General features: G+C 41.5%; 1 protein-coding gene across 1 annotated transcript; it reads right to left on the bottom strand.

Moving 5' to 3' along the window:
• Positions 1–1,517: 1,517 nt before the first annotated feature.
• CHP1 (calcineurin like EF-hand protein 1) lies at positions 1,518–21,678 on the bottom strand. Its single transcript, XM_064145871.1, has 7 exons — positions 21,390–21,678; positions 16,790–16,862; positions 8,994–9,074; positions 7,619–7,746; positions 6,463–6,524; positions 4,733–4,855; positions 1,518–3,464 (listed from the first exon to the last, which is right to left on the bottom strand). The coding sequence occupies exons 1-7, from the start codon at positions 21,454–21,456 to the stop codon at positions 3,411–3,413; spliced, it is 588 nt and encodes a 195-aa protein (XP_064001941.1). The 5' UTR covers positions 21,457–21,678; the 3' UTR covers positions 1,518–3,410.
• Between the last annotated feature and the right edge of the window lie 181 nt (positions 21,679–21,859).

Below are 21,859 nucleotides of genomic sequence, written 5' to 3'. Positions count from 1 at the left end.
TTAAAGCAATTCTCCATTTTAAAGTTATGGAAATCAGTACTGTTTTGACTCCTGCTCATCAAAGCTCAAATCCAGTATTCAGGCTTCTGTTTAATCCAAATTTGCTGCCAAGCTAATGGGCCTACAGCTATTTCAGCCAACTGATCTGCCACCTTTCAGTACTGATCAGATATCAAACCTATTTTTACTTTCTGTAGTCTTCCTAATACTCCCAACACTTAAGGAAAACTGTAATCATAGATTTCTGTAGCAAGCCATCCAGAAATTCTCAATGAATTTGACAGCATCTTTGAAAGTAGGATTTTAATTTCCTATTATTACTGTCTACAACTACCTGAAGGGGCATTGTAGCCAGGTGGGGGGTGGCCTCTTCTCCCAGGCAACCAGCAATGGAACAAGGGGACACAGTCTCAAGTTGTGCCAGGGGAGGTATAGGCTGGATATTAGGAAGAAGTTCTTCAAAGAGAGAGTGATTTGCCATTGGAATGGGCTGCCCAGGGAGGTGGTGGAGGTACCGTCCCTGGGGGTCTTCAAGAAGACTGGATGAGGCACTTAGTGCCATGGTCTAGTTGATTGGTTAGGGCTGGGTGCTAGGTTGGACTGGATGATCTTGGAGGTCTCTTCCAACCTGGTTGATTCTATGATTTGCCAGTAGACTGGAAAATGGTTTGACTGTACTTAAATACCTATCCCTTCTACTGCAGCTTTTTTTTTTTTCTCCAAAAGATGAAAATATTAGGTAGCTCTTTGGCCTGATAATCTTTTCCCTCTTCCAGACTAAGTTGCAAAGTAACGCTTGTTTTCAAGAAGACCTAAAATTATTTCTGCAAGTGATAAAGTATGCTAAAATACTACTTTTATGGAACTTTGCTTACACCTGTACAGCTTAGCTTGGAAAAGTTTAAAATTTATCATGGATTTAAGACAGCAGCTCTGTAAAACTTCCCTACTGTCTACAAGCTTTTAAGCTGCACATTAAGCAATGAGATTTCAGAACACTTGTTTTAGATACTCGGTGGCCTCCATGTGATTGATACAGCTAACAGCAAAAGTTAGGTTCTGATAAAGGAGTTTTGCTTATTGCTGATCTTTGGTTTGAATGTAGGCTTTTTTTAAAACAGTGCACCTATTGGAGTATTTGTGTTCACCTTAGCACGTAAAAATACCTGATGGCTAAAGCCGGGGCTTACAAGGACAGATGTCACAAACAAACTCTGGCATGCTATACTCTTCAGTTTGAAAAACGTCCAACACTAGGGGAACAGGGGCAAAAAAGAAGCCAGGCATGGAACAACAAAGAGGTGTAAAGCTCATGTTGCTATGGGCAAAGTGCAGTATTAGGAGTGTGTGTTATCCTCTGAGTCTCATGTGCTGCAGAATAAAGGACTGTTAATACTCTAGAAACAAGCTCAATTATAAGAAATTGATCTTCAAGGCCTGCTAGCATCCTTCTACTGATATTTAACTTTTCCAGTCACTAGAGAATAGCCAAAACCATACAATAATACTTCCGGGGATTTGGTTTGTGTTTTGGGGGTCTTTATATCATGGAAGGTTTATTTATGGATTGATAAATACAATATCCAGTCTCACTGGGACAATAAGGCACAACTGTAGGTTACAACTACATAGCTGGAAGAGAGCAATACCTACTTTAAAGCAAATCACAAAGCCTGCAAACAGCTCTGTTTTTTTCCCCCCTCAATCTGTTACTATTGTTACATTCCTATTTTACATTACACTGTCGTTAAAAAAAAACAGCAATGGTTTTCTCATACAGAGTAAAGGCTTTTAATTTGTATTTCTTTCTGGAGCTGTGTTGCACTCTGCAAAACAGTCAAGTGCAACATTTAAATTAAGGAATTGCAAAGTGAAAACAAATGGAAAATCCTTCAGAGACTTGCATGTTCAAGTTAGGATTAAAGAAACTGAGAAGTAAAAAACAAGGAAATGGACATTTGAGAGTAGCCTGAGACTGGTAAGTATTTATAGAAATGTTAACACATGACACAGAAGCAGTTATAACACTGATTCTTCAATAAAGAAGCTCCCAAGGCTTTTTGGTTTTATTGGACAAAAAACTCCCAGGCTACAGGATGCTCCATCTGAGCTAGATGAGTTTACCAATCTAGCCACAGAAAATTATATTACTACTGAATCTTTCATAAATTTTTCTCCCTTTAATTTATCAGCATTATATTAATCATCTTACAGTTGCAGAGAGCTTTGTGTAGAAATATATTCTGAAATATTAAGGATAAATACGTATTTCCCCCAATTACATTTTTATGCCACAAATCTCATAAATACAGCTACCACTCTCAACACAAACCTAAAAGACCAGGACTTCCATGCTGGAAAATTTAAATAATTGGTGATTATCCACATCACTAGGATTAATTAAAAAAAAAAAAAAAAAAAGAGTCAGTACTCTGTTTCATGGCACTGGGGGCAGTGACAGAACTACAAATCCAGATTTTGGCTTGACTGGTTTTCTTGCATTATGTACACTGGTAAACAAGTTTATCCTTTCAGAGGAAAACCATCCTGATGAGGAGAGATCCTAGAGCAAAGCAACCTGGAGAGGGCACTTGATGGTCCACTACCTATGAAGCCCACAAACTACTCAAAGGAACAAGCTGAGTTCCTGCATTTGCTACTGGAACAGTTAAAATTACTTAGTGCAGAATTCCTATTCCTTTTGAGGATACCACAGCCTATCTCCACCACAGATGAGAATCTACTGTCCCTGTGAATTCATCCCACAATGAATAAAATCTATTCACAGTACATTGAAGTACTCTAGATTATCATCAATGCACTCAGTGCTAGTTGTACAATGAAGCCGTAGAAATGGAGAAGTCCTCAAGTAGAAGGCAGATTTGGAAGCAGTGAAGAAATAAAATCTGCATGTAAAGAGCCAAATGAGGACAAAAAAGGCAGCTGTCATGTGGTGTTACTACTGGAAGCAAAAGTGATTCATTATCGCTGCACCTAGTGTTTAAGTAGATGCTTGTCTCCAAAGTGTTTCAGAGGGCACTTCTGTGGTGTTCCTGTTTTCCCATTCTCAGATTCAGAGCTCAGAAGAATCAGTTTGTAGATGACACGGAAGTATGTAAGAAGAGACATTTTGGCTGAAACAGTAGTGCAGAAAGAGACAAGGGAGAGAGGGTAAAAAAATGGACGGAAAATATTATCTTTTTCTTTTAAAATGCTCCTTTCTAAGTTGCAGAGCAGCCATTTCCCTTTGTTCCTGGTGCACAGGGAATGTTCACATTGGTAGAACAAATCACGGAGAGGTTGGAGATGTATTATTCACCAGTAGCAATGCTCTGGGGGAAGGTGCTATAGAGAAAATGAAGTTCTATTCGTTATGTAGTAGGGGTAGAAAAGAATAGGTTCTCCATCCATCAGTGAAGAAATCGAATGCTCATTTTCTGCTCTACATCCACCTTCTCCAAAACCTGCAACAAAATTCAGAAACAGCCTCTTAAGTTACTGTACATACTTCTCTCCTACAAGCTTTCTTACTGTAGAATAGAGGAAATGTACAGAAACATGGGATGTCTTCAATTTGGCAGGCCAGTCTTTCATCTAAAGGCTGCTATTTTTTCTTCTGGACTAAGGTCCTTCCAAGGAGAGAAACTTCATCCATTAAAGCTCAAAGAAGGCTGTCAACCCAAATGGAACTAACGCAATTTCAGTTTGCCAACAGCCCAGCAAGTCTTGCATTTCCAAAATTAGATTGTGTGGGAGTGCATGGGCAGGAAACAGAAGGGAAAAGAGAGTAAAGGAAGTGGCATGAGCAGTCATTAAAGAGCTAAAAATCAAGATCATGGCAGTACTAACACAGATAAAACTGGGGTGGCAACTACTGTTAGGACTGAGGCACAAAGACATCGATCTGCTCTAAGCTTCAGTGTTCAAAGATATGAGCAAATTAAGTTTGAAGAGACCTCTGAAGGTCTTTCAGTTCAACTCACTCAACTCCTACCTGGGCCTGCTTTTTCAGATCAGGTTGCTCAGGGCCTTCCTTGTCTAGCTACGTTTTAAATATCTCCAAGGAAGGAGGTTCTACATCTTCAGCAACTATAATCATCTTCTCGGTTAAGAGTTTTCCTTACAGCTAACCAGGATTTCCCATGTTACAACTTGTTTCTGTTGCTTCTTGTCCTTTCTTTGTCCACTTCCAAGATCCAGTCTGGTTTCCCTTGCCAATACCATTCCATAGGGCGGTTGAAATTGTTCTGCTGTAGCACAATTTTCTCCATGGACTCTATAATGAATCCTTACTATTACCTATTTCTGACTAACAAAAGATGTAATTCAAAGGAGTTAGGAAGTTCAATTCTGATAGTACCTGTGTTGCTGACTACAACTGAAAACTGATCAGCACAGAATATAGTAGAATCACTCTCCTGTATCCATGTCAGTCAGGCTATGAGTATAGGAAAAAAAGGTTGCAAAAGAAGCAAAAATTCTGCAGTATATTAATTTTCAGTGCTGTACCTTACACAAGACTATAAAGAAACATATGGACTAATTTATTAATACACTGACAGCATTAAAAAAAAACAGTTCTGATAAAGAAGGGAGGAGCTAGCAGAAGGCTTGCTTTGCCCAAATGCAGGCAAGACTATTTAAGTGACCTCCTCTCTGCTTCCATGAAGTCTGAATGACTTGCCCATTACTGAGCAGTTTCATTGAGTCATTAAAAATCTACTTTACCAACCTTCACAAACTCTGCAAAGGAGATGGCACTGTCTCCATCTTGGTCAGCTTCCTGGATTGTCCTGTCAGCAATGCTACCCAGCTGCTCATCTGAAATGTTTACACCAACCATCATCCGTAATACCTGCAACATACAGAAGTCCCCAGATAATTGGTTTCTAAATACAAAAGTAACACAGGAACAGAAGCAATCTTAGTGCTGGTTTTCTTATGTATACCGTCAAAATAACATCATACAAGAACAACTCTGGAAGATTTCCATGGAAGTCAGGCAGACTTCCATTTGTCCTTTGTATATCAAAGCTTTCAGGAAGGACAGTTTCCTTTTGTAGCCACCTTTGACACAGAATCCTGCTTTTTCATCAGGTGGCACAAAGAGGTAAAAGCAGGAGAAAGCTTTTAGAATTAGGAATGAATGTGTTTTGTTCCAATGCTGTTGTCTGCTGTTTTGTTCCTCCCCCAAAAAGCACTGGCCTCATTTTGGCTGGGATAGAGCTAATTTTTATTCTTAGTTGCTAGAGTAGCACTGTGTTTTGGATTCAGGATAGGAATTGGTATGAGAAGAATGTTGATAATACATTTATGTTTTCAGTTGTTGCTAGGAATCAAGGACTTTTCAAGTTCCCATGTCTTGCCAGGGTGCAGTGTGCAGGTGCACCAGAAGCTGGGACTGAGCACAGTCAGAGCAACAAACTGCAACTGGCCAATGGGATATTCCATATCATACATCATGCTCAGAATATAGACGAGGGGAAGCTGGGAGCTTCCAGAACTGCAGTTTCAGGATTTTTCTCTGCTCCAGGATCGCTAGCTAGGAACAGACTGGGCATTTACTACTCATTTGCTTATTTTATTGTTATTACTGCAATTATCATTATTATCTTATTTCCATCATTATATTGTTTTTATCTCAACCTACAAGTCTCCTTACCTCTACCTCTTTCATAACTGCCCCCCCCCCAACCCCCCGGGGCAGGATGAGTGAGCAGCTGTGTGGTGTTTGGCTGCCAGCCAGACTCAAACCATGACAAAAAGACACTACATCTAACTGAGTACCTGCTGTCAGAGATAGCTGCCTAGGGGGATCCTGGAAACGCATATGGTCGAACAGCAACTGCTGGTATTCTACAGTTGGTGAAAGCATTTTCTGTGCAGATAGCAGAGGGCACTTCCAGTCAAAAGGAAATCCTTGTCCTACATCAGGAACCACAAATTGCCATGTCTGCTTCCCAGGATTAGTAATATATAATTACACCAAGCTCAAGCCTAGTTTCATATATATACAGCACTGATGAACTCTGATTACCTTGGCTGCAATTTCAGGAAGTTTTATGGGATGCAGAGAGGATCAGGCAAACAATCTAATCCACATCAAGGACTGTCCCTGTGAAGCCCTGTTAAAAGCACGTTTGAAAGCTGCAGAAGGTAGTTCTTAAAAGGCTTAATGTATTTGTTGCATATTTCGGTGTCATTTCCAGCAGAACCTGCTTAGCCTAACACTGGTTTTAAAGGTGACTTGATCATTCCCAGTCTGATAGAGCAGCCTAGGCTACCAAAGGAGATTAAAGTCTCATCCCATATCTAAAGCTTTAAACCAGAGATAAGCAATTAGCCACCAAATTCCTTCACGAGTTCTTTTGAGAAGACTTGAACTCCCCCTCTTTATTCTAAATGGGTGTGAGGTCACAGAGTAGGTCATGGAGTCATTCAAAGCAGCCTTGTGCTATTTACCTGAAGAAGCTCATCCCTGGAAATCTTGTCATCTTTATCTAGATCATATAACCGAAAAGCAACTACAGGAAGGGAAAGAAAAGAAGGAGTCGTTTAATTGAAGTGCCATTACTTTTCTTTATAACAACACATTTACCTAAAAAAAAAATAAAAAAAATCAACACTAAGTAGTCATAAATTATTTTATGATAATTACCTTAATTTTATGGTAATTTAGAATGTTAATGTTCAGTTCTATAAAGTGTTATTACCACATACAGGAATAATATTATTGCCAAGAAGTGGAAAAAAAGACCCCTTACTTAAGCACTCGGTATACTCTTGCTCGGAAGCACTCTGCTTGTAGAGGTATTTCTCCAAAGCCTCAAGCCATGGAAGAATAATTACTCTTAAGATAGATTCAATCCTTTAACTTCAGAGACAGCCATTTTTACATTACCAATCATTCTCCTAGGCTCAGGATGAGATATGACAGAAATTTTAAGTGCTGTAAGGACTGTTGCCAACTTTGATTAGCAAGCAAGAGCATTCTGCTCATATCCTGTAGGCAGATGTCCAAATACACAAGAAAGTACTCAGTCGAAGGTGAGAAAAAAGCACTATCTTATACGAAAGACTGGAGGAAGGAGCAGAAAAGAACAACATTCATATATGAAATGAAAATTTCTAAGTCTGAAATAGCTTTGGAAGCAAACCACTTTGAAACACTTCTGTTATGAGATGTCTGGAAAAAACAGCATATCGTTCAAGATTCAACCAATTCCACCAGATTCCAGTACATGAATGGGTTGATTGTGGACATTCTGAACAGGTAAGTTTACAAGTTAACTATAAATTAAATAAATCAGATATAAGAGGATATCATTCCTTCTGTACTCTGCCCTGGTGAGGTCTCATCTGGAGTACTGTGTCCAGTTCTGGGCCCCCCAGTTCAGGAAGGACAAGGAGCTGCTTGAGAGAGTCTCATATGAGGAGACTGAGGGAGATGGGGCTTTTCAGCTTGGAGAGGAGGAGACTAAAGGGTGACCTCATTTGTGTTTCCAGCCTCTGACATTCTTTGATTCTATGACTCCACAGAACACCCAAAGCCCTTTCATTGCCTTCTCAGAAAAAAAAGAAAACCAATTGCTTCTACTGGAAGGTTCACATTTCTTACAGTGCAGCTTGTTACTTCGGCTGTTCAGTGGTTCTGGTCCGTTCTGGTCTTTGCTCTTTTCGTTGTCTTCTATGGGTCGGAAGTGCGCCAGTGTCCTCATGAACCCACGGAAATTCACCTGGTCCTCTCTGCAGGAGCATTTCAGCAGGTCAGTTTTAGCACAGCTTACATGGGTTCTTTATTTTGGTAAAGGGTATGAATATAATGTCTAAACTATTAATATCATGCAGATTCTTCCACTCCTTCCTCCCCAGGGTTTGGCTGCCTATGCAGCCTAGTGCAGTTGCAATGTGGGATCACGCTGTTGTGAAGTATGATGGGTTATAAAGGAAGCTGTGAAGAACTTTAAGGGCTCCCTTCTCCTTGCCTTCAAGCTCTATTTAAGTTCAAGCCCTCCTCCCTTTGACCTTACCTAAGCCATCCTGCAGCTACACCTGAGTCTGCCAAGGCTTCTTGCTGATCTAGACCCTGATTCCCTGGACTGACCTCTAACTAGCTTCACTACTGTCAAGTTGTCTGGCAACAACTGGACTGCTGGCTGATGTGACAACAGTCACTGGACCTGCTCTAGGTTTCTTCAGGTGCTGTGCCCTTTGTCAGTGAGTACATTGTCCCTGCCAGCTTTGCTGTCACCCTTGCCTCCTGCTTGTGGGGCAGTTCCCTAACAAATACGTCTTTTATCAAGATTTTGTGGGAACCAGCTATGTAAAGGCTCCTGCTTCCTACTCAGGAAACCATGCCTGGTATCAGATGATACTGGATTAGACACTGATCCTCAATCAGCAGTATAAATAAGTCCAAGAACAGCAGTGGATTCCACAGAACAACCTAGACAGTTCTAATGAAGAGAAACAGTACTACAAATCAGGTCATCTCTTTGGATTTATATTAGAAGTGCCATAAGCTATGTCTTAAATGTGACCAACAATGAGAAACAAACACAAAAAGCTCATCTAATTAAAAGGTAGACTTAGAGGGTAAAAGGTGAAAAACAAGATTAAGTTAGTTAATTGCAATGCTATTCAGCATAAAATAGTGCTGCTACAAGTTTGCTTTAAGAACTACAGGCAATCAAGGGCATGCAGGGACTTTGGAAGTGTTCAGTAACATAATAGTAAGAGTAGAAAATTGTGACATGAAGCCAAAGTTTGTCAGTGAATAAAGGACAAAGCACTTGAAGGTTGTGAAGTATTTCTCATGACAGTGAAAATATGCTGAGGGAACAATTGTACCCACCCACATTTCATGACAATTCAAAGTCATTTAGTTTGAATATTCAAATTCTGTGCTTCATTTATCACTGTTTCACTCCTATTAAAACTTCTGAGGAACTAAATGTTGTGCCTGCCTACAAGTTCAGTCTTTAAGAACTCACCCTTCTGGAAAGAAAGCATTGATAATTCTGTCTCCCAGTGGGTTGATAGCAAGCTCTGGAATCCGCTGGAAGTCTTCACGGCTAAGTAAAACAAGAGCACAAGTCTGCATAAAGTTGAAGTCAGAGAAAAAGTTGCTTAGAATGAATTCACAGTAAATGATCTGTTGGACTCTTATTTCTGCAGCAAGACAATTGGTGGCTTTTCCAACTGCAAGTCTTTAAATCACATTTTCTATGACTAATGGCACAAAAAGAAGCAAAAGACAATGTCAAGGTTGTATTATGTTAGCAGTGTTCATTTAGTATGTTAACAGCACTTCTCACTGTGCTCGAAACCTTCCTGTAACAATGACAGCCGGTTTGCAGCTTAAGGAAAGGAAAGCTTCTGAAATGGGTTGGAAGGAAAATGGCTTTAAAAAGGAAGTGAACTCTTAACAGTAATTATTTTGTTAGTGAATCATTTGGGTTGGCATGTTTTTTCCAAAGTATCCCGTTCCAGGTTCTAAGACAATACCACATTCCTCTGACAGACATCACGACCTGTACGGATGCACACATGCTTTAGCTCAGTGTGACACGAACGTTGGGTTCACTCTGTTATTAGAATTGTGTTTGGAATTATTCTTTATTTCCAACCTAAAAGAACATCAAGGATAGGAGAGTGAGATAGTCTGGGTGAATGAATACTTTGGTCCCCAGGACTGGTTTGGCCTTTGAGTTTCTCCCTCTCTCACTCACACACACACACACACCCCAACAACTGATCACAGCAATTTATGAGTTAGTACAAGATGTACTCCACCATCACAAGGTTTTAAATTGCAAAGATAGCAGCAATAGGGTAAGGCTGTAAAAAAAAAAATATTACAAAATCAATCAGTCAATTCTGTCTGGATGCCCAGTCTCCAGAAATATCAGCAGCTCCCTTCAAGTCACGCACCCATGGGCCTGCTGATTTTGAAGCTTAGGTCAAAGTCTCAAACTTGGTCATTAAGTGTTTGCTGCTTTTGAAAGCTACACTCACCAAATGAACCAGCAACAGGGTTTGATCCACGACATCATTACACCAGGAACTGAGCAGAGTAAAGCAAAGATTCTGAGATTAAGTATGCTGGCCTCCTAGAATACTGTGATTTTAAGGGCAGAGGAAAGAAGGAACTACCTAATCTTATTACTAATCTAATCTAGAAAAAGCAGAGAAGCAAGACGTTCTGGTTCTAAATGCATTCTAAAGAACTCCCCACACCCAGGCACACCATAGCACTGTTAGAATCCCAATTATGATGCATCTGCTACAACATGGTTAAACTCTTTGACCTTCTGCTAGAATGACCTGACCATGTTTTTAAGCTACCCCAGCAAGCTTCTGCTCTGACCAGGTTTGAATTAACAGGCCACATTAACATCTGTACAACATGATCAACTTGTTACCAGACCCTTCAGGACTGCTGCATTTTAAGCTATAGCTGAAGGGCAAAGTATGCATTAGTGATTCAGGCAAGAGAAGCAGCGATGTGGAAAACCCATGTCCTAGTAACAAAATTTTAACAACAGGACTTGAGTGTCAATGCTACCATTTACAAGCTAAAAGCAGCAAAAGCCCTGTCTTCTATTTAGAGCAAAACCTTAATACTTCAGAACTTACTTGCATATCACTGCTTCTTAACACTGAGCCTCAATTTACACTTGTCATTTCAGCTTCCAGTTTTTCTGCTTTCTAACAGGAGATTAACAATTAACCACAAATAACTCCCCAGGTTTCAAATCCTCTTGTCCTGTCATTATCAGGATTGCAGCAGACCATTTTGCTTATTAAGAGCACATTACTGAGTGAGTGTTATAATTGAAATAGCTGCAGCAGCCATAAAAGAAGTAAATGAATGCATGATGCAAGTTATTCCCCACTTCACCTAGCTGAGGCTGGATCTTACAGGAAATATGATGCCCTTTACTTCTGCCTTCCTGTGCCACAGCAACAAGGCTCTTCTAACAGATCTTTCCAGGAACCTGGCTTCTATTAAATCCTTGCTTAAATGTAACGTGCAAAGCAGCCTTTAACTGCCTGCTGTCATTAGGCAGGCCAACCATTTAATGTATAGTCAGTGAATTCACACTTGGACACACCTTGCAGTAAGGAATTTGTTGATTCTAAGCAAGGTATTTCTAAGCACTAGTATATCCCCCAAGGCACACAGCAGATCACTATTATAAAGGCAATTCTGCCCTACCCCAAAGGATAACAAACCTGCTAGACCCTTTTTTCCTTCCATTATTTCTGTCTGTTCATCCTTTTTTTAAACTTCTAGATAGTAACACAGTACTGTTCCCTCAAGAGGGATGAGAAGGGCAAGACTACCTAGAGCTGAGGGAAAATACAACAATGGAGAGAAAATAAATTTTATGTGAAAGAGAAGCAGCAGAGAATAAGGAAAATGTCCAGAGCATACAGGTAACAGGAAAGTACTTGAAAAAGGGAATTAAAAGCAAGGTGTATCATACAAGATAATCAAATAGATTCAGTAGGTTAGTACTGAAGAGGTTTCACTGCTCCCTTCCCTTGCCAGCAGCAGCTTTGTCATTCATCAAGCCTTTTGGTGTCTGTATCTCACCTATCAGAACAGTTCATAACCCTGTCAGTCATTTCACTTAACTTCATCCTTACACATGCTCTACACAAAATTTAGAAGTCTGTTAACTATCAAGAGTAATTGGTTTATAAGCATTAGGCCAAGAAGTATGCTAGAAATAAATGTGCTGTTTAGAGGAGCAAAGGAGTGTGGAGGGGATGGTCAAGAGTGGAAGTATCAACTTTCCTAGCACCCTATCATTCTCCAGCTCAATGTTATATCCTGCCTGTTTTGGTTTCAGATAAAGCTTTAAAAAACAAATTTTCATTTTCTTAAGCAAAGGTAAAGAATTCCATGTTCATTCTACGTTTCTGTCTTACATTAATGCAAAAATTCAAAGCATAATAAGAACAAGCCTAACACCTTCCCAGGCTGAAATGACTCTGTTCATTGACAAAGATGAACAAGATGGCCCAGCTAGCTCTTGCTAGCCTTCCTCCAGAGGCTTTCTGAATTTCTCCAGGAGGTACTGTCTTGTGAATAGCTTTTATGAGCATGATATGCACAGAAAGCTCAGTGTGTCTATTCTCCTCACTTACCGGCTTTCAGAGTACTTGCCCTTCCTTCTTTCACACTCACCAGGCCATACCAGCACAGTAAAAAGTACTTCTGAAGTGCTTAAGCCGACATGCCCACAGCACAGCAGAAACTCCACTCAAAAGCAGCAGTTTAGAGAAGTATTTGTTCTGTAGTGTCTGTCTAGAGCTACTTTATAGTGGATCTATTTTGCAGCAGATGCACTCTGTGTGGTGTACATTTCAGTCACATGCTTCAATTTCCTCATCTTGGAAATCAGAATGTAAAGAAGAAAACTTAAACACTGGTTTCCTCTGCCCTATAGTTAGGGTATAGGCAGAATGAACATTTCAGATTTCACAATTTACATGCTATGGACATTCAAGGGTGTCAGCCTTTTGTTTTGGCAACTCAGTATGTCATGATATAGAAATCAAAGGTGACTTAAGATTTTTTGAAGCTTTGTCCTGGATTTTACAATCCAGTTTAATTTAGGTGGTGCAAGTCGGAGAGAGCTTACTCATCTAGAAAAAGTGAAGCTAAAGGGAAAAAATACCATTTTCATACACTTCAAGATTTTAAGAGTTAATAGGTAACCACAGATGTAGTTATTTAGGGGAGGGAAAGCTAAACCAAGGCATTTGAGATTTTTGTCTTGAGACATTTATAAAACTGCAAAGTACCTTGACACTGCACACAGGTACACTGGAGAGAAACATCTAGCTAGGAAAACATCTCAGTTATGTTTTCGTAATGAACTGTCTTTTCTAACCACCAGGATTAATCATCATCTACCAGATCTTCTGTACAAAGTGTTCTTTACCTTGCCCATTTTTAATACACAGATAAGGACAACACAGGTTTTCCCCTTTCTCAGAAGAGTGGCACACATTTAAAGGTTTATTTCATGCCATAAAGAACTGCCTGGCACTTCTTTGCAGTCACGTGAGTGACTCTTGTCATGTCCGATTGGTAAGTCAAAGGTGTAAGTCATCCTTACAGAATCATTCTTGCTCACAGGAAGCAAACAGAAGCCATCCCTTCTAGAAAGCAAGTGATGGCTTCACCTTGCTTGTATCAAAATAGCAAGTTCTTTGATCAGTATTTCAGAAACCAACATGTATGACCATCCAAGCTGTAGTTCTTACTCTTTTTTCCTCCTCTGCCCTGGAATTAGTTTTCAATTACTTAAATTTAATGGTTTCAACACTACTGTGGGTGTTACGGCAGGTTTCAAAACTTCTGTGCTACTTTAAGTCAGCCACATTTGGAAGCAGGCTAAGCCTAGAGACCAAGAGTGTAAGTTAATGGATCACAGTTTGCACTGTTGCTGGGATTTTCCAACTTCACTTCCTTCCCCAGGTACCATGTATTTAACAACAACAACAAAAGTCAAACTCCTCCTTATGTGTAATACTTTGAAACTAAGCATTGTGCAACGGATATTTGTTGCATATGCAATTATTTACTCTTACATAAACTGAATACACTTTGAAGTTTATACAAACTTTATGGACTCAAAGGTAAATTTACAGTTAGAGGGCAAAGTTAAGAAAGACTGTGGTTCAAGTTATGCTAGACTAGCAGCCATCATCTTTATTCATCAGTGAAGATGAAAACCACATGCAAAACCATCACAGAATCAACCAGGTTGGAAATGACCCCTAGGATTCATCCAACCTATCACCCAACCCTTCTAATTAACTAAACCATGGCACCAAAGTGCCTCATCCAGTCTCCTTTTAAACACCTCTAGGGATGGTGACTCCACCACCTCCCCAGGCAGCCCATTCCAATGCCAAGAATTTCTTCCTAAAGTCCAGCCTAAACCTGCCCTGGCACGGTTTCAGGCTGCGCCCTCTTATTCTGTCACTGGTTGTCTGAGAGAGGAGACCAATCCCCACCTGGTTACAGCCTCCTTTCAGGTAGTTGTAGACAGCAATGAGGTCTCCCCTAAGCCTCCTCTTCTCCAGGCTAAACACCCACAGCTCCTTCAGCCTCTCCTCATAGGACTGTGTTCTAGCCCCCTCACCAGCCTTGTTGCCATTCTCTGGACACGTTCAAGCACCTCAACATCTTTCTTGAGGAGCCCAGAACTGGACACAGTACTCAAGGTGTGGGCTAACTAGTGCCAAACACAGAGGCAGAATGACCTCCCTGGTCCTGCTGGCCACACTATTCCTGATACAGGCCAGAATGCCATTGGCCTTCTTGGCCACCTGGGCACACTGCTAGCTTATGTTGAGTTGGCTGTCAACCAGTCCCCCTAGGTCCATCTCTGCCTGGCTGCTCTCCAGACACTCTGTCCCCAGCCTGTAGCACTGCATGGGGTGGTTGTGGCCGAAGTTCAGAACCCATCAGTTCAATTTGTTAAAATTCATGGCACTGGACTGCAACCATCTGTCCAGCCTGTCCAGGTCCCTCTGCAGAGCCCTCCTGCCCTCTAACAGATCGACACACACTCCCAGCTTGGTGCTGTCTGCAGACTCACTGATGCTGGACTCAATCCCCTCATCCAGATCATCAGTAAAGATATTAAACAGGACTGGGCCCAGCACTGATCCCTGGGGCACACCACTAGTGACTGGCTGCAACTGGATGTGGCACCATTCACCACCACTCTCTGAGCCTGGCCATCCAGCAGGCTCTTAACCCAGCACAGAGTGCCCCTTGTCCAAGCCAAGGGCTACCAGCTTGGCCAGGAGTTTGCTATGGCAGACAGTGTCAAAGGCCTTGCTGAAGTCCAGGTAGATTGCATCTACAGCCTTCTCCACGTCCGAGTCAGATGATCTCTACGTCACAATTGCCAGTTAGCCAATGCTACAATTTATATGATTGATAGACTGGCTTCAGTGACCAAGTGGGCTTAAGAAGTTCCTGCCTATCCCAAGACAATTGTTTCCACACCCACAATCCACTTTGTAATCCCTTCAGCTATGCAAGTCCAGATATTTACAGCACAGGCACAGTCCAAATCACTGGAGTCAGTCAGCATAAAAATATCTACACAAATCCAAAGAGGCAGGAGTCTTTCATCACAAAAATCACTCAGTAGCCCTGTTTAGAGTACAACTCCATAAGTGATTACTGAAATGTTAACAGAGAAGCCAGCAGTTTGTGGAACCAGAAGCAACTGCGTATTTCCTTCAGGAAAGGAAGCAGCATTAAGGCAGCAGTACTGCCAAAGACTGCGTGCCTTACAACTTGGCAGCTTTAAAGCAGTGGTGATGTTAGGTTGGTTTATAGGTAGGTGTAGCTTTTATAGGTTTACAGTGCATGCTACAACCACGTTCTGAAAGATGATATACAAAACCTCAGGTGATCTTTGAATCTGTGTTTATTGTCTCTGACTGGCACAGAGTTGCCATGAAAGAAAATTAACTCTAATCCAGCCAGATCTCATATACTACACAATAAGGTATCTTTCCACTTCCTACTCTTTACTGCATTCTCTCCAGATTCCCTGTGCCCCCTGGCATATATGAGGCTGTATGGTGAATGGGAAACAAAATGCCCCTGAAAACCAACTGGATTCATTTTGTTGTTTTGGTTGGCAAGTTTTCAAAGCTGTAGGTTAGTTTCAAGATAAGCCTTGGTGCCAGCATCACAGAAAAGCAACAGACTTTCAGTGGAAGCTTGTTCTTAGACCTACTATGCTGGTTGCTAAATTGCAGCCCTTGTGCAATCATGGACAGCTCTGATTTGTCATGTTTCCCTACTATTAGTGTAATCTGTAGGCAGCATCAAAAGGGAAGACTAAGCGGCTATTTAATATAATCAGCATTCATAATTAGTTCAGCAAATAAAAAGCAAACCAATACCAACACACAATAACCAGAGTGGGGAAAGCCAGAGAACAAAGACCAGAGGCAGAGACATTTTATCAGGCAAGCATCCCATTAGAATTTACCTTTCGGTTGAAAATATTTTTCCAAACAGACTCAGTCCAAAGTTAAAAAAGTGGTTTGCATGTAAAATTTAAGCCTCATCATCTCAGGTTTGCAAATTGTAGACAGAAGATGAACACTTTAAAGGCCTTGGAAAATCCTGCACTACTACTTTAAATAATAAAATGTGTATTTGTTTTCTCAGTGACTTGGTTCCAACTCTCTTTTTATGACAGCTTACTAATAGACATGGATGTTTCCTGTTCTTAACTTTGCATCTCTTGTTAAAGTGCTTGCAGATTAAAGTACTGTTAAAAGACACTGGGTATCAGAAACAATTAAGAGCCTGTGCTCCCAAACCCAGAAATTATCTTTTTGTTATGAAAGCCAGAATGAATCATTCTTATAGTAATTACTGAAACCAACGTAAAAGTAAAGGTAAGTAGTAATCTGAAATTGTGGTTTTACACTTCTGAACACTTAGTTTAAGACCCCAGACACCAAATCTGACCCTTCTTGCATTAGCTGCTACAGGCCTTCAGAACTAAAGACGATTGGTATTTAGAGCATCTCGGTTGAACAGATTTCTCTTGATCTTTCATAAAAGAGAACAAACTTGAATATCATGTAGACAGCAGATATGAAAGATTCTGTTATAAGAGCCCGATTCACCACATCAGGAAGAGATATAGGCATCCTGCTATAGCAAATCACCATGGCAGATGTGCAGCTGTGCAAGGACAGCTGATTTATTGATGATACCTACCTCAGAGTGCCATTTTCTCCTTTGTCTAGGCTGGTGAAGCGACTGTACAAACGAGTGATTTGACTGTGGGAGACTGAAGGAAAAAAAAGAGAAGAAACACAAATTAGCCTGTCATCAATCCCTCATAGTAACAGGCCTCATTACATTTTGCTTCTCTGTTGTCAGCAGCTGTGTTGAAAAATAACACACTATACAAAACGACTTACTTTGGAAGCACATAGCAATCAGCAGTTTAGGGACTTCATGAGCTGTAAATTGCATCTTAATAATCAAAAAGCCTCTTCTTCAAAAAACTTCAAAAAGCCTTCTATCCATTTATATTTTTTGCCTCCAATATCCTTTGGTTATCTGCTCCAGTAAATGGCAATTAAAAAGAAAGAAAAAACTGATTCACCATTTCACGGATTCTGTGATTTCCCTTAATTCCTTTACAGCTAAAAATAACCTGGACACAGCCTGCACTGAAAATGTTTGCATTATTCATGATGCCAAAGACCTCTTCTGCAAAGATCTTTGCTTTTCAAAGCCCCTTCAGATGAGGTTAATAAGTACATGAAATAAGACTGAAATGAATTGTGCTGTTTATTCAACAAAGAAGTGATTCTCTACAAGAACTTTGTGTCACTTTCAGATCCAATTGTTTTAAAGACATTCACTACAGTATGTACCATGCTCTTGTTCCTTGCTAAACTTATTTGGGAACAGATTGCACAGCATTTACCCAATTATTTCCTTTTTTTATTTGTTTGTTTAGTTCTTTCTTCAGGCTATTTGTTTTGGTTCAGCTGTTCCCTTCTTTAGGGTGACTTGCCAGCAAAGCAACTGGTCGTGTTTCTGTTAGGATTTTTCCCCCTCCTTTTCCTTGTCTCCTTGGTAACTTCCATTCTTTGCAAAGGGTTGGGCAATTTGCTCAGTTCCACCTAAGGCAACTTCTCTACAATCTGGCTAGGCAGCTTGCTCAATTCCAAGTTAAGCAACATACACATAGAAAGCAGGCATCACTACTTCAGAGGCTCTGAGTTTCTGCATTTCTTATTTAGCGTTTTAGATATGATATGCACTAACAACAACTGGTGATGAAAAATACAAAAAAAGAATAGCCTGGATTTGCATCTGATAAGAAGCCCTGTACTCCCACTCCTCCATGGAAACAAAGATGGTGATGAGCATTTTACTCAGCTACTGTTTCAAAATTCCATTTTTGAGACATCTCCACCGCAGTTAACATGTGATACCGAGTTGGCAGCTACACACAAAGCTTATCATAGCTGTATGAGAAAGCAGTATGATTTGGGTCCACCATTGTACTTTTCCATCATTTCCTCTTTGGCTCTCAACCCTCATGAAAGATGCATCACTAGAGACTCTTCAGAGCTGTCTCATGTAAAATAAAGATTTTGACACTCCCTGTTGACCATATGAGAACTAGAAACTGCTTTCAAAAAAAACAAAAAACCAAAGGTTAAGTCTTAAAGGTAGCTGAAACATTATTTTACCTATACTGCTATCCCACTAAGGTCCTTCTAAAAATTTAAGTCAAGACCTCTAGAACAAGAGGTGCACTCCCCATTTTGCTGCTGTTAAATCATGAGAAAGTTTTGCAATTACAACATTCTGAAACACTTGTCTAAAATGTTAGCATAAACTCAAGCTTACAATATTTATAGATTTAGGAAAATATATAAAACACTGGTCAGAAATCTACCACCTGTTACCATTTAAATATTTTTTCCTAAGCTCTGATATGAACATTACTAATCCTTCAACAGACTCCTTAAAAGCAGGACCAAAAAGTGTGGACAAAGTACCTTGAAGTACATTCCAATGGCTTTCCAAAAAATCTTATGACAGACAAGTAATATTTTGGATCTCTTATCTGTTTCTTACAGTTGTTACTGAAATACAAAAGCAGCCAGGACTACCTGAAGGTTTATTCGAACTCAAATTTCAAGATGCTTATAGGTGAAGCAATCAATTTCCACATAACATTTAAGATTTAGGACTGTCAACTTCAGGTTTAGCATCTGTTACTGAGAACCCAAACGAGACCTTCTGTCACTAATTAGAGGTTTAAGTGATTTCAGAAGTTCAAGTTCTTGGAAGTAATACCTTTGCAGATGTTTCTAAATTTAGCATAGTAAGTGTTTTCCACCACCATATAAAAAATAATAAAGAACTTCAATCCAAAGCTAGATTTCATTCAAGAAATTATCATTGTATTGCTTCTGAAAGGTATGGTTCAAGTCCCCTAAAAGATACCGTTTTCATCTGCTCAGCTGAAGAACATTGTTGATCACTTATGTGATTGTCAGTAGCTATTCAGTCTTGTGCTATACAAGAGATCATCAGAAAAGTTGTATAATTCTACAATTTAAGTCAATAAAATTGGTTAAGTGTTCTTAGCATTTCAAAAGTCAAGTTTCACAGGAAGGAGGCCAAAAAAAGAACCCTCAGGAACACTCACCAGAACATCAGTACAATACAAACACGCAGTACTGCCAAACTGTTTCATGACTGCGAAGTTCCTTTCTCAAACTCCTTAGTAGCATCAAGTTTCTAGCAAACCACAGGATACTCTAGCCAGTAACACTAACTTGGCATTCTACCTGCAAACTTTGTCCCAGATAAACCTGGGGGGAGGAGAGGTTCCCAACTTGTAACTGTTTTAAATATTTGCACCCATATGAAGTGTGTAAGAGTGCTGAGAGATTGGTGGCTTTTTCTGTCTGCCCAGAGCTGTATTAAAGGCAGAGGAAAATCACAGCCGTGGACTGCGGTGACATACTGGGTCAGAGGGGGAAATTAAACAAAAAATGATAACGTCAACAAGACAAACTGTGATGATTCACAAACAAGTCTGAGTCAGATTAGCAATGTTTAACAGAGTGGTTACAAAATTTAATAGTAAAAAAATTAGTAAACAGTGTTTAATAGTAAAACTACAGGAAAAATTAGCCAAGCTCAGGCCACAAAGCTTAATCATGGAGATCACAACCTTAAGCTACCCACTTAGAAGATACAGAAAAGCATTTAATGGCTAACTAGAGCCAAGTCTTCTTATTGCTTAGAAAGCCCACATAGCCAGCTCAACAGTATTTAACTATCATGCAAGTAAGAGTCTAGGAATAACAAAGCACTACTAACAATAAATCAAATATTGGCACAAGTGAAAAAGTAAAATCTTTTGGAAGAACATTCCAGGTTTGTGGTTTGGTTTTTAAAGCATCTTTGTACTAGGCTCGCTTTACTCGATGACCTTTGTGTTTCAAGACAAAGCAAAACAAAACCACAGTAAGTTCTTGCTGGACAAGCAGACTCTGATATTCTTGTTTATCACAGCCTTCCTGTAGAAGGTTCCCCTGACAGATGGAAAAAGGATCATGGAAACTATGTTAACTTACTCAGCTGCTCGATATGCTAGCCAGAACTATCTGAGCCTTCTTTCACCCCCTCTCTGTAGCCACTCAGCAAAGCGATACCTATGTTATCATCTCCTCTCTCCACTCAGCAGGGCATCCTCCTACTGTCACTCAATACTTGCTAGAATTCTCAGAAAGGAATTTTACCTTTTGTAAGACACTTTATGAAGAACAACTCAACCAAATACTGTAAGGTAAATGAAGGATATGCTACAGTCCAGCTTGAATAATGCTCTCCCAATTGCTGACTTGTGCAGGAATTTTTTTTAGTTAATCATACTCAAATTCCAGATGTTATGACGTTACCACCTTTGTATTTTAGACACCACTCAGCATTTATTCTCGATACCCTTAGGGTGACTTTAGCAATAACCTATGAAACAAACAACACTTAGAAAAGAAACTGCTATACAATGATAGATTTTATTCTGGCTAAAAACAGCTGCTGGAGAGAAACTCAAGGTCCAAAACTAAAGACAGACAACTCCTCAAAATCCAGACAGTTATCTCTGACCAAATGCAACACTGCTTACTTCCCTGTCCTGCTCGGCTCTCTCAGATGTTGTACAGCCGATCTTCACCTCCTTAAACCACAGCAATGGCCGCTACACAAGGTTTGCCCCCACAACCGTTGTACAGCCAGATGCGGACAGTTTTTCCTTTCTAGTGCGCCAAGCAAACACCGGCCCCTGCAGCGCTCAGGCCAGCCCAAGGCGCACCTCAGCTACGGCCAGCGGCTGCTGTCAGGAGACCGGCAGAGTACGAAAGTAAATGCGTTGGCCGCGGGTTTCTGCCAGCCCCAGGCTGCGGGCGCCATCCCCCCCAGGGCCCCTCCTGCGCCGCGAAAGGCAGCAAGGGGGAGGCGAACCAAAAGGTGTCTCCTCGGTTTCCGCCGGCCTACAAACCACGTCCGCCTCGGGTCGTCGGGGGTCAGTGGGGTCCCGGCTCAGGGCCAGCTGCGACCAGGCACTGCCCAGTGGGCATGGCAGTGGTCGCGCTGGAACCCTCCCCACCAGGAAGGGCACAGCTCGGCGCGCAGCCGCCCGGGGACAGAAGGGGGAGCGGCCGGCCCAGACACCTCCCCAGCTGGAGGAAGATGGCACTGCCCAGCTCCAGTCTCCCGGCCCCGCACAGTGCTTCCCAGCCCGCCTCCCAGCCCAGTCTCACGTCCCTGCACTCACAGCCCGTCTCCTTCTTGATCTCCTCTATCTCTTCGTCCCGCAGCAGTGTGGATGCCCGGGAACCCATCGCCGCGCCGGGCCCGAGTGGAAGGGCGACGCTCCGCGTCGAGGAGAGTTACACAGCCGAACACTGACAGATGTGCCACAGCCACCTCACACACGGGCCCGACCACGGCCGCCCAGCTGCAACAAGGCGGAAGGGGAGCCCGCACACACTCTTATCACCCCGCCCGCCGCGTCCGGCTCGGTCTGGCCCGGCAAGGCCCGGCCCTCGCCGCCCACCTCACCCCGCCCACAGCCGCCCGGCAGCCGCTGACAGGCGCATGCGCGCAGCGCCCCCTGTCCCGGCGCAGGCGCAGGCGGCTCGGGGTGGCCGTGGCAGGGAGGTTATGGCAGACAGAGGGGAAGGGGCACAGGCCTGTTTTGCTGGGCCACGCTACGCTGCGCTCCCGCCAGGCGGTGCGGGTAGT

The sequence above is a fragment of the Pogoniulus pusillus genome, chromosome 1 (genome assembly GCF_015220805.1).
Source record: "Pogoniulus pusillus isolate bPogPus1 chromosome 1, bPogPus1.pri, whole genome shotgun sequence".
NCBI lineage: Eukaryota > Metazoa > Chordata > Aves > Piciformes > Lybiidae > Pogoniulus > Pogoniulus pusillus.
The sequence above is the reverse complement of the archived record's forward strand: the minus strand, read 5'-3'. Positions and strand labels throughout refer to the sequence as shown.

Coding starts and splice junctions, on each gene's coding strand:
- CHP1 (XM_064145871.1), bottom strand. CDS start 21,456: ATGGGTTCCCGGGCATCCACACTGCTGCGGGACGAAGAGATAGAGGAG. Junction 9,075..16,789: donor GGAGAAAATGGCACTCTGAG/GTAGGTATCATC, acceptor TGTTTTACTTAG/CCGTGAAGACTTCCAGCGGA. Junction 6,525..7,618: donor CCGAAGTAACAAGCTGCACT/GTAAGAAATGTG, acceptor CCCTTCCTGTAG/TTGCTTTTCGGTTATATGAT.